This window comes from Xyrauchen texanus, chromosome 16 (assembly GCF_025860055.1).
Source record: "Xyrauchen texanus isolate HMW12.3.18 chromosome 16, RBS_HiC_50CHRs, whole genome shotgun sequence".
NCBI lineage: Eukaryota > Metazoa > Chordata > Actinopteri > Cypriniformes > Catostomidae > Xyrauchen > Xyrauchen texanus.
This window is the reverse complement of record NC_068291.1, coordinates 8,096,071-8,109,364: the sequence shown is the minus strand read 5'-3', so window position 1 is coordinate 8,109,364 and position 13,294 is coordinate 8,096,071. Positions and strand designations below refer to the sequence as shown.

Sequence of the window (13,294 nt, the reverse complement as noted above, 5' to 3'; positions counted from 1 at the left end):
CCAAATGTCCCCATAAGGATAGTAAAACCCGAAATTTTTGACCTTGTGGGGACATTTTGTTGGTCCCCATGAGGAAAACAGCTTATAAATCATACTAAATTATGTTTTTTGAAAATGTAAAAATGCAGAAAGTTTTTTGTGAGGGTTAGGTTTAGGGGTAGGGTTAGGTTTAGGGGATAGAATATAAAGTTTGTACAGTATAAAAACCATTATGTCTATGGAAAGTCCCCATAAAACATGGAAACACAACATATGTGTGTGTGTGTGTGTGTGTGTGTGTGTGAGAGATGGCGTGTACAAGAAAGGATTAGGCCCAACCCCCCTCCCACATAGGCTACCACACACTAGTTTCTCCTCTGTTTATCAAACCCATTCACTCACCTTGAATTCTCAATTTTTTGAAGAGAACGGTTTGCCCATACAGATTTTGGGCAATACAGACTTTTTACAAAAGATAAGTAACAAAATAGATATTTATGTTGTCTCTCACTAAGACCAGTCTTGTTTTGTGTTTGGGGTCTTTTAAGAAATGTGACATATTCAAAGTATATATTATCATGAATCTAGGTATACTCAACTTTATATACTCACTTTAACCCACTTCTTAACTACCATAATTGGCACTAAAACTCAATGAACTGCTATCCAGATTATTTATTTATGATGTGATATTATGTGTGATGATCTAGGTTCAATACTAGTTATGTTCAAGAGAGCAACAGTGCCCACAAATATTTTGAACCATTTTGATTTTAAGAATTTTTCCAATTTATGTGTTATAACAGTCATTAGAGTTCCAAGCCATGAACCAAACCTACCGGCTCAGATGTGAATTACATTACAAACTTAGATTAGAAGCAAAAACATATTTAAAAATCTGACAACAAGACTAAGGTACAAGACCGTGGGCCTGAACTACAAGCCCATGAAGCATTGTGAATGATGCAATCTAATTTAAAACGATGGATGGTTATAAAATGGTTGATTTAAAGGGCACCTATTATGGCATTTAAAATGTTCCTAATATTTTTTTGGGAGTCCCCAACAACAGTTTTACATGCATGCAATGACAAAAAACACTTTTGTTGTATTATAATATGCATTTATGTTTACCTGATTTGCTCACCGACTCCCAAATGATTCGTTCAACGACTAATTTTTCCAAACCCCTCCTTTGCGTGACGCTAATCTGCGGTGATTGGTCAGATGACCCAGTCAGTTGTGATTGGTATACTCTGTGCAGAGATTGTCGGAAACGGAACGCCCATCACCGCTTTGTAGTAAAAAAATCAAAATCAGAGAAGGAATTTGAGTTGATTTATGTTAACGATCATAGCCCAAAGTTCGGTGGTAAACACCCATTCAGTTATTGTTTGCGTTAGCCCAACGCATAAACATATTGGTAAAGCACTGCATTACTACAAGTTATTGCTCTGTTCTTTATGACAACTCCAATAACATCGACAAACATTTCACATATTTCAATTTTTTTTACATTGGAGACCTAGAAGCTGCGCTGAGCGTAACTTACACAACACACACAAATACTTATTAAGCATGCTAAAAAACACATAAAAGCAACAATTATTAATAATACTTACAGGTTGTGATTCGGAGGAATCACAACCTGTAGGAATCACAACCTGGATCAGTTTATTTGGCTGATCCAAATAAACTTGGTACTGAACCTTCCTTCAATATCAACCGGCTTGCGAATCCACACTTGAAAGCATTCATGTTCGTAAAGCAGTCGTCATTAAAATGACGCGAACACAGCACAAGGTTCGGGCTATACTTGTGTGGTATATTTGTAAATATAAACTCTAGCCACTGATTCTTCACATGCTCGTCCCTGGGCAGTGAAAAAAAGGTCGCTTTTGATATGCACTTCAGAACACAGCGTCTTGTTGTTTTCAAGTTTTCCCTGGTGTCTGCGTGCGCAATGAGTGGGCGCGGCCAATTTGATAATTTTTCGTCTTGACGTCACAACGTAAAGGAAAATGACTCATTGGAAAAATGATTCGTTAAATTGACTCAGAGTCGACTCCTACTTTTGAGAGACAATAACTTTTTTTACGGTGAACTTTCATATATAAAACTTTGCAGGATGTTTTTGTTCACTTAAATCTACGTTACACACTACATGAAAGGTAATTTTCTAAATTCCATAATAGGTACCCTTTAAAGGTGTTGATTAAAAGTACAGAAACTATATACTTTTATTGCAAAATATTCAGATATTTGCTAATATACAAGTAGTTTGATAGTGTACAGTAGGGTGATCAACTCAGTTGCATCATTCACACTACATGCAAGTAGGTGATTTGGTTTGTTGCAGTTCTCTGATTGGTGGACTATTTGCTTTCAGGATCAAGGGATGTAGTTTACCAGAAATTGTGCCATTTAACGTGAATTTGTAAAAAGGAAGATGAAATAATGTGGACTGATGGCTTTAACAGAAGCATGTACCATCAATTAATAACCTTGGAGTTCTGTGTGTATTAATCAGCATATGTTTGTGCACTCAAATTATGTGAAAATCTATGGTGCAAGACATTATGAGAGTTCAAAAACAGAAATATAAAGGACATGATTTTGTTAAAGCAGTTATATTAATTATTTAGTTGTCTAAATCATCCTTTTGCGGTAGGACTGTTTTTTAGGTGAATTATCTAATAGATATGTAATGCTGACATAATTCCTCTGGATAGAGTTTGCCCCATGTAAACTCTTCATGTATCCTGCTACTTGGTTTACCAGCTTTGCATGGTCATGACAGGATTTTGAAACTTTATTTTTGCAGTTTACATTTATGCAGGTTATTTTCTGTAGTAATCAACAGTAATCATACACCGACCAGCCACAACATTAAAACCACCTGCATAATATTGTGTAGGTCCCCCTCATGTCGCCATAACAGTGCCAACCCGCATCTCAGAATAGCATTCGGAGATCCTATTCTTCTCACCACAATTGTACAGAGCGGTTATCTGAGTTACTGTAGACTTTGTCAGTTTGAACCAGTCTGTCCATTCTCCATTGAACTCTCTCATCAACATGGCATTTCTGTCCACAGAACTGCCACTCACTGGATGTTTTTTGTTTTTGGCACCATTAAGAGTAAATGCTAGAGAGTGTTGTGTGTGAAAATCCAAGGAGACCAGCAATTACAGAAATACTCAAACCAGCCCATCTGGCACCAACAATCATGCCACGATCCATCAGACTGCACACACCCATCTTGATTTTTTAATTCCTGGCTAAATTCCACAGGTGCCTCACTACAGCCAGGCACTGACATCACTCTCTGTTCCCTGTACACAAACACGCAGCTAAATTCTCTGTTTAGGATCTGGCATGGATAGGGCTGTAGAATCAGCCCACGCAAAAATTAAAACGCTCCTTTTGGGTGGATATGAAACCTGCAATGTTGGCAGACATGCTTATAACCCAACACTTGCAAAAACGCACATACATACATGAACAACATGACCCTTACACAAAAGCCCTTTTACATGAGAAAACAATTCACACAAAAGTGGAACGTTTTTGTGAATCATGAGAGTTCCATGCAGTAAAAGTTGAATAATCTCAACCATTCGCCCATTGTAGAAAGATGCTGGGAATTGTTCCTGGCTGGCTACCAAGGCCTTAACCCTCACTCCACCCTTATAGACCAATATAGAGGCAAAATAGCTTGCCAGGCACAACTTGAGACACCTTTCAGGTATATGCTCACTTTCAGAAACATTTGCGTTTTCACCCCATTAAAATCAGTGCTTCACAGCATTCTCTGTGTTCTGTTTTAGTTTCTTAGGCCATTTCCACACTATATATATATATATATATCTTTTTTATTTAAATGCATTGATTTCACTATGTTTCCACCTCTTAAGCACAGAAACTGTGTTTTTCCTCAAAAAAAATCCAGACTTTCTGAAACCCTCTCCATAACCACATACTTCTTAAATTGATGATGCCAGGAAACTAAAAAGGGAAGTTTCATACTCAAACGGATTAGTATGGATGTGGCCTAAAACTTTGTATACAGTGCACCCAATTTTTTTATTTTTTTCCTAATACTATGCTGAGGACTGACTGTCCATGCTGTCATTTTGCAAATTAGGAAAGCTGACCTATGTTGACATGGTTTCAACAAATCGGGTGGAAGTTTACTATAACTAATGCCACTTAGTTCACTGAATAGGGAAAGAGTGAGCAAAAAGTTAAGTTCTGATACAGCAAGAGATACTGTACTTCTCTGCACATATGTGATGTTATACACAATGATGTAGTGTATTGAATGATAAAAAAAAAATGAAAAGAAAAATGTCCACCTGTCTGGACAAAGCCTAAGGACAATATTTTCTTACAGGTGACTCCTTAGGTATTTGGGACATGTCATGTAATCCTTGCAGTCAAATAGTACAGTCCAAGGGCCAATCTCATTTCTCCCCCTTACCCCTCCCCTTTGTCTGCATCTTCCCCATGGCCCTCAATATCGAGTGAAGGGGGGTAGGGGTAAGAACATACTCTAGAAATGAGACGCCACTTGATTACCGTTTGCGTCATCTTCCCTTGCCACTAGCAGGCTGCTACGTCAACAGAGGCGACAAGCGCTGACATAAACAAACGAAGATGCCGTCATCACTTCACACTGATTTCAACTAAAAAACATAAATATGAAGTGTCATATCAAGGATTATCAGATAGCTCAGCTCGACAAATAGCGCATAACTGCTAGCTGGCAGTTAAATAGCAATTCAAAACAAAAACATTACAATTAAAACCGCTTGAACATTTTATTAAAAGTATCATAAAACACGAGTGTCATAATTATAATATCAATTAAACTGCTGAAAATACTTACATTTGTGCGACTCAGTTCGCCGTTCAGCCATGAAAAATGTTTGATGCCGGCACTATTGAGAAATTCATACGTTGTAACCCCACTCTTTGAAGTGTAGTGCTCCGCAAACTTCGTTTGAAGGGCTACGTAGCCCTACGCCTTGGCCCTAGCCCTAAATCAAAATGAGAATTGAGACGCCACTTCACCTCACATGAACGCGCAAAACCGAGGGGGAGGGGTAAGGGGAAGGGGTAAGGGGGAGAAATGAGACGCAGCCCAAATCTCTAAGACCTTGAGAATGATACACTGACCACTGTCTCAACTCCCCTAGGGAACATCAGAAGCTCAGGGTGGGTCAGTGACCCCACTTGTAAAAGGGACACTATCTGTTGAAGACTTGTCCTCAGAAGCTTTACTAAACAACTCTTGCAAATAATATTAACAAAGATATCTATCAACTGTCATAACCTGAGTCAAACCACATTTCAAGTAAAATAACATGACACAAAATGGGAAGAAAAGTTTATTTTCCTCAACTTTTCACATGTTGCAAGCATGCCCCTGTAGTTATATTTAATTTCAAATATTGTATTCATTTCACATAGATACATGTAATATCTACGTGAAACTTGTACAACAACTAATAATTGTACTAATTGTTTGCCTTCTGATTGGCCTAGCTTATTGATCCTTATGCTAGCCACACTGTAGCTGTTTACGTTCAACAAAGAGTATTGCAGAATAAGTATGCCACTGAGTACACTACATCCACAATAAAGTCCTCAAAATGATTTTAGCTTCTAAATATACTGCATGGATAGGCTTACGGTCATTATTTAAGACCCCATGTTGTGTGCTGTACTTTGTTTTCTACACATTAGAATAACAGACAATGTTTGGAATTGTGTACTACCATACTACTCTGACTTCTGAAGTATAAAGTATTTATACTGTGCACAGCATTCAAATTTTCTGCAGAATACAGTGTCTCACTTGTTATATGATTGACCTACAACTTTTAACTAATCTCCTTGATTCATTATTTAATAAAAGTGTCACAACAATTTTACTCGAAATTGGATTAAAAATGCAAACTATGCATTTTTATTTTTGTGATGATAACTAGACATCACTCGTGCAATTAACATTGTAATAATTTTGCTGTTGCATTTTTTATTTATTTTTTATATCGAGCCATATACAGTGTATACTGCACAGTATGCAGTAAGCAGTAGACAAGTATTCCATTCCGAATATAGCCAATGTGTATGTGTGGGCTATGATTTCATCCCTGATTAAATCATCATGATGGAACAATGTCAAAAATTTCATAAACTACAATGTCATTTTAAAAGACTGCACGTTATATACTTAAAAGTGCTACTAGACAAAGCGCACATTCAAGGGGTGTAATGTACAATATTGAAACACTATAGTGTATATATATATATATATACATACACACACACACACACACACACACTCACCTAAAGGATTATAAGGAACACCATACTAATACTGTGTTTGACCCCCTTTCGCCTTCAGAACTGCCTTAATTCTACGTGGCATTGATTCAACAAGGTGCTGAAAGCATTCTTTAGAAATGTTGGCCCATATTGATAGGATAGCATCTTGCAGTTGATGGAGATTTGTGGGATGCACATCCAGGGCACGAAGCTCCCGTTACACCACATCCCCCTCTTTTGGGTTGAGATCTGGTGACTGTGGGGGCCATTTTAGTACAGTGAACTCATTGTCATGTTCAAGAAACCAATTTGAAATGATTCAAGCTTTGTGACATGTTGCATTATCCTGCTGGAAGTAGCCATCAGAGGATGGGTACATGGTGGCCATAAAGGGATGGACATGGTCAGAAACAATGCTCAGGTAGGCCGTGGCATTTAAACGATGCCAATTGGCACTAAGGGGCTTAAAGTGTGCCAAGAAAACATCCCCCACACCATTACACCACCACCAGCAGCCTGCACAGTGGTAACAAGGCATGATGGATCCATGTTCTCATTCTGTTTACGCCAAATTCTGACTCTACCATCTGAATGTCTCAACAGAAATCGAGACTCATCAGACCAGGCAACATTTTTCCAGTCTTCAACTGTCCAATTTTAGTGAGCTCTTGCAAATTGTAGCCTCTTTTTCCTATTTGTAGTGGAGAGGAGTGGTACCCGGTGGGGTCTTCTGCTGTTGTAGCCCATCCGCCTCAAGGTTGTGCGTGTTGTGGCTTCACAAATGCTTTGCTGCATACCTCGGTTGTAACGAATGGTTATTTCAGGCAAAGTTGCTCTTCTATCAGCTTGAATCAGTCAGCCCATTCTCCTCTGACCTCTAGCATCAACAAGGCATTTTTTCCCACAGGACTGCCGCATACTGGATGTTTTTCCCTTTTCACACCATTCTTTGTAAACTCTAGAAATGGTTGTGCGTGAAAATCCCAGTAACTGAGCAGATTGTGAAATACTCAGACCGGCCCGTCTGGTACCAACACCCATGCCACGCTCAAAATTGCTTAAATCACCTTTTTTTCCCATTCTGACTTGTCTGATTGTCTTGACCAGGACCACACCCCTAAATGCATTGAAGCAACTGCCATGTGATTGGTTGATTAGATAATTGCATTAATGAGAAATTGAACAGGTGTTCCTAATAATCCTTTAGGTGAGTGTATATATAAATATATTGTATTTCTCTTTGTTGTTTTTTTGCTTAGTATTTAATTACCTTGGAAGAGACATCAGATTCTGATATACTGTTAGTCACTTACATAACATCTAAACATGAACAATGACTTTGAATATCTGGCGTGTATTTTCATTATGTTGGATTGTTAGGTTTTTTGGGTTCACCCTGTTTATAGAGCTATTGACTCTATTAATGTAGATCAATAACCTGTTGCATTGAATTATTTAAGGCCCATTCTGGCATCAAACGGATTGTCTCAAAACATTTTGATTTCCAATCAACCAAAAATACTTTCAATATGGTCTTAGAGTTTATCCAAAATGTTATGGTCACACCATTACCATGTGGCCACTGACCAAACGCTCCTTATTCCTGCTACCATTTGGTTGCGGTTTTACAGGTAATGCAGTGGTCATGGCCTTGTCATCAATATTAAGTTCTTAGTGGGTTTCCTGAGAGATGGAGAGGATGAGACAGCTAAAGGCGAAAGATTGCCATCTCCTTGTTCCTCTCGTACATTCTGGCCCTGATCACACTTCCTGTTTTGTCAACAGGCCTTATCACGGGGCCTTTGTTCACACTAATATCCTGCAAAAGAAAATGCAATGCAAAACATACATTGTCTTTATGTTGGGGATTTTTGGTCCACAAATTTGCACTGTTTTGTCTTTGAGTTTCCAGACTTTCCCTCAAGCACACGGACGTTCTTCGGTGGGTAGCAGGGGACTGCAGGGTGGGGCATTGCTCAGTGAGCGGAAAGTGAAGATGGTCTGGGAGCATGACGGCCACAACTCAGATTCTGTGAAGAAACAAAAATGGAAAGATGTGAAGACAACTGCAAGTTCAAGTGATACGCAATTGACTGTATTAGAGCAGTGGTTCTAAACTGGTTTTGCTTCAGGACCCAGATTTTACATTTGATCATAATACACAATTAAACAAAAATGTTCTTCAAATCACACACTGAAATGTATGCAGCATAAGTTCAACAATATGCAAAACTAATAACATAACATGATAGTAACGCTTGGAAAATTTGACAGAATCGATGAATAGGAAAACTGACAATTTTGTAACTGCATAAACAACATCAGGAGTGTGATTTATTAGAATGAACACATGAAACAAACACTGGGCAAAATACCGCTTTAATATTACCAAAATGACGGATTTGATGTCAATAAGAAAACACATAAAAAGATCATTCATTTTAAAAGTTGATTAGCCTATTTATATTTGCTATCATAATTTGGGTAAATTTGTTTTAATGACCATTTTGCTGGAATATGAAAGAAACTCTCTCAGCTAATCCAATTATACAGGAGACCTTATAACATAAAGGAGTGGTGGCTAAAGCACAGGGCTGTTAATCAGAAGATCACTGGTTCTAACCCCGTGTCCATGAGCAAGGCACTTAACTCCAGGTTGCTCCAGGGGGATTGTCCCTGTAATAATTGCACTGTAAGTCGCTTTGGATGAAAGCGTCTGCCAAATGCATAAATGTAAATGTATAACATTATGAAAATATTAAATTGACAAATTTTATTTAATCGTTAATTTTAAGCTAATCACATTTTTGCTTTTTAAAAATGTACATATTCCATGTATTCCACCAATATAAAGGATGTATTCATATTGCATTAATAATATACATATACATACACCGTTGAAGACAGAAGTTTACATACACTTTAGCCAAATACATTTAAACTCAATTTTTCAGTTTTTCACAATACCTGACATTTAATCGTAGAAAATATTCCCTGTCTTAGGTCAGTTAGAATCACTATATTTTAAGAATGTCAAATGTCAGAATAATAGTACAAATAATTATTTATTTCAACTTTTATTTATTTTATCACATTCCCTGTGGGTCAGAAATTTGCATACAATTTGTTAGTATTTGGTAGCATTGCCTTTAAATTGTTTAACTTGGGTCAAACGTTTGGGTAACCTCCCATAAGTTTAAGGAATTTTGCTCCATTCCTATAGACAGAAGTGGTGTAACTTGAATCAGGTTTGTAGGCCTTCTTGCTCGCACATGCTTTTTCAGTTCTGCCCACAAATTTCTATCAGATTGAGATCAGGGCTTTATGATGGCCACTCCAATACCTTGACTTTGTTGTCCTTAAGCCATTTTGCCACAACTTTAGAGGTATGCTTGCGATCATTGTCCATTTGTAAGACCCAGGGGCGTCGCACCCGTGGGACACCCACACTTTTCCCGATGAGAGGGTTCAACACCCACACTTTTTCTGCAGTTTTGCCGCAGTTTTGCACAAACGCCTTACTACAGCCGCTCCTCCGTGTCTCTGGCCGCTCTGTGTCTGCGCTCACTGCGGCTGCCTCCTCTCCCCCTCCCTCTAAAACATGACACCGGCTTATGATTGGCTGTTCTACCTTAAGTCCCGCCTTTCTTGGTGTGTTAGATTTATCGGTTAGCTCATGCTGAGGAGGCGGGAACTTATGGTTATGGTTATTTGCATCTCCCTTTTCCAGGTACTTTGAATGAGTGTTTATGCTTTCGAGGTTTTTAAAGAAGCTTGATATGTGTTTGGGAAGATGTTCTGTTTATGTTTTGTTGACATGTTGAGTGTTTTCGGTATTATATTTAGTTTTTTAGACTAATGCTAATTGGGATATTGTTCAGCAGCTAGCTAAATTCGGTTATGTATGTGACATGCAACGTATAAAGTAACTGTGATGAAGGCAGGGAATTGATGAGGAGGAGTGACAAATTGCCATTGTTAAGCAGTGAATAAGCAGTGGGTTTATTGCCAGTGTAATTGATTTTGAAATTTTGAGCATTGTTTGTTGATTAGCTGAATACTTTTGTGGATACTTACCTGTTGTGTTTGATTGTACCTGTTGAGGAGAAAAAAAGTGAGAAATGATGAGACTGTTTGCATACCTTTTGAAGAGCTATGAAAGAAAAGTGTATATTATTTTATGTTTAAAAACAGTAAATTGTTACATTATACCACCAGAGAAAAAGCTTTGTGTGGGTGTTTTTTTTTTTATATCTCCCCTTTTCAGGGTGCAAGTAAGCAAAATTTAGCAGTCTCAGTCACAGTCCTGTCAGACCCATGTCACTATCAAGCTTACCATTCTTTTTGTCATGCAGAATCATTAAGATGCAGAAAAGAAAGAGGCAGGAGAAGATTGACACCTTTTTCAAGAGAAATCTTGTAAGTGAAAGTTAAAAAATGTTGACATTAAACAACAGTAGCTTATTACCATTAGATATTGTTTGCATTTATTTCATGATATTACTTTTCAATATTCACTGAGGTTTGCTAGTGCCACAGCTGTAACTGTTTGACCCTATTCCTTTACCACTGCACCCTTGTTTAGGAGAGGAAGTTGCTGGAGGCATCAGTTTCAGAGAAAGCACAGGAAAATTCACAGGTGAAATGAATGTTACCATTTGTGAAACAGGTCTATGAAGGAAGAGAGGCCATGTGTGTGTGTTTTAGGCATGTGCCGGTATCACATTTTCATGCTGCGGTTAATTGATTGAGCTTTTATCACGGTATACAGTATTATCACAATATTTTAATTCCACAAGAGAAACGGATGGATTGGGGGGGATGTAAAAAACAACAACTTGCATCACTTAAATGGGAAGCTTTTTATATCTTGTATGTTATACCTTTTGTACCCTTCTGTCATTGTATTCATCGTTTTTATTGTTAATAAACAAACCACATCCATCCCCCGCACTTTTCAAAAAGCTTGCTACGCCCCTGGTAAGACCCATGTGCGACCAAGCTTTAACTTCCTGGCTGATGTCTTGAGATGTTGCTTAAACATATCTACATAATTTTCCTTCCTCATGATGCCATATATTTTGTGAAGTGCACCAGTCCCTCCTGCAGCAAAGCACCCCCACAACATGATGCTGCCACCCCCATGCTTAACGGTTGGGATGGTGCAAGCCTCACCATTTATCCTCCAAATATAACAATGGTAATTATGGCCAAACAGTTCAGTTTTTGTTATTGGACAATTCTCCAAAAGTAAGATCTTTGTCCCCATGTGCACTTGCAAACTGTAGTCTGGCTTTTTTTATGGCAGTTTTGTAGCAGTGGCTTCTTCCTTGCTGAGCAACCTTTCAGGTTATGTCGATATTGGACTCGTTTTAATGTGGATATATATACTTGTCTACCTGTTTCCTCCAGCATCTTCACAAGGTCCTTTGCTGTTGTTCTGTGATTGATTTTCACTTTTCACACCAAACTACGTTCATCTCTAGGAGACAGAATGCGTCTTATTCCTGAGCGGTATGATGGCTGCATGGTCCCATGGTGTTTATAATTGTGTACTTCTGTTTATACAGATGAACACGGTATCTTCAGACATTTGGAAATTGCTCCCAAGGAAGAACCAGACTTATGGAGGTCCACAATTATTGTTTCTAAGTTTTTGGCTGATTTTCCCATGATGTCAAGCAAAGAGGCACTGAGTTTGAAGGTACGCCTTACTATACATCCACAGGTACACCTCCAATTCAGTACACCTCCTATCAGAAGCTAACTGGTTAATTGTCTAAAGGCTTGACATCATTTTCTGGAATTTTCCAAGCTGCTTAAAGGCACAGTATATAAACTTCCTACCCACTGGAATTGTGATATAGTCAATTAAAAGTGAAACAATCTGTTTGTAAACAATTGTTGGAAACATTACTCTTGTCATGCACAAGGTAGATGTCCTAAACAACTTACCAATACTATAGTTTGAATATAGTTATATACATACATACACATGCACTGCCTGGCCAAAAGAAAAAAAAGGAGGATTTAAATAAGCAGATACTTAACGCTCTGGGGTCAACGGACGCGCCGGCGCGTCCTACTGGATATTTTCGTCATTTCAGCAGAAACAACTTAAAATACTCCATCATTTTTGGGTATACAGATAAGTGTAAGACATCATTAGAGACTATAAAGGGTCTACTTTTATTTGTGTACACTCACAATAACAACAAAATCTTGCGCTTTTGTAAAATAAAGAAAGTAAAAAGGGTGAGCTTTCAGCAGTCTCTGTGTTCACGAGCATATTTCAGAAACACGTCATAAAAATGAACTGAAACTCCGCAAATTCTTTTCACTCAAATATGAAACATGTGTCTAAAAAAGCTTAAAATGTCTACTTTTAAATAAAACAAATAACATTTAAAACAAATATTCTCCTGCAATGCAATCTGTTTGAAACAAAGCGATGTACAGTTTTTACCGATCCATCTCATTATCTAATGCGATCCCACCCACCAGCAGAGCGCGCCATTCATACGCTAATGTGCTGAGACCATCAACGCAAATGTACACGCCCCCGACTGTGAGGTTGTAAACACTTTTCATTAATTTTTCTGCGCATTTGCAACGATACTCAGGTGACTGTGAGGTTTGATTTAAACACATTTCATTTATTTTTCTGCATGTTTGCAACAATACACAGACAAGAATGCTCCAGGGTAGAATGGAAGATTTAAAATTTTCATCAGAAGAAGAGCAGGACTCCGATGAACGTTTGTATTTTGAAGAGAGATTTGATCCAGCCAAGGATACAATTTCAAACAAGTAAGTCAATTAGTTTTCATTAGTTAACATAATATTTTATATAAACATGTTCATATTTTACTAGTGGTACTGTTTCCAGACTTGCCAGCCAGGATTCAGAGTATTGAAATTTTAAATATGTCCTAATAAGCAAGTTTTAGTTACATGTAAATGTTGTTTTGGCTAAAGC

General features: G+C 38.0%; 1 protein-coding gene across 2 annotated transcripts in view; it reads right to left on the bottom strand.

Annotated features, from left to right (window-relative positions):
• Positions 1-5,366: 5,366 nt before the first annotated feature.
• The window catches only part of LOC127656656 (uncharacterized), a 60,803-nt gene continuing 52,875 nt past the window's right edge, over positions 5,367-13,294 (bottom strand). The window contains exons 5-6 of one of the 2 annotated variants that reach the window (XM_052145072.1): positions 10,393-10,411; positions 5,367-8,345 (exon numbers count right to left, since the gene is read on the bottom strand). In XM_052145072.1, the coding sequence (XP_052001032.1) occupies positions 8,236-8,345; positions 10,393-10,411 (129 nt within the window). In that variant the 3' untranslated portion in view covers positions 5,367-8,235. The remainder of the gene's footprint in view (positions 8,346-10,392; positions 10,412-13,294) is intronic. The other variant, XM_052145073.1, reaches the window with a different exon arrangement.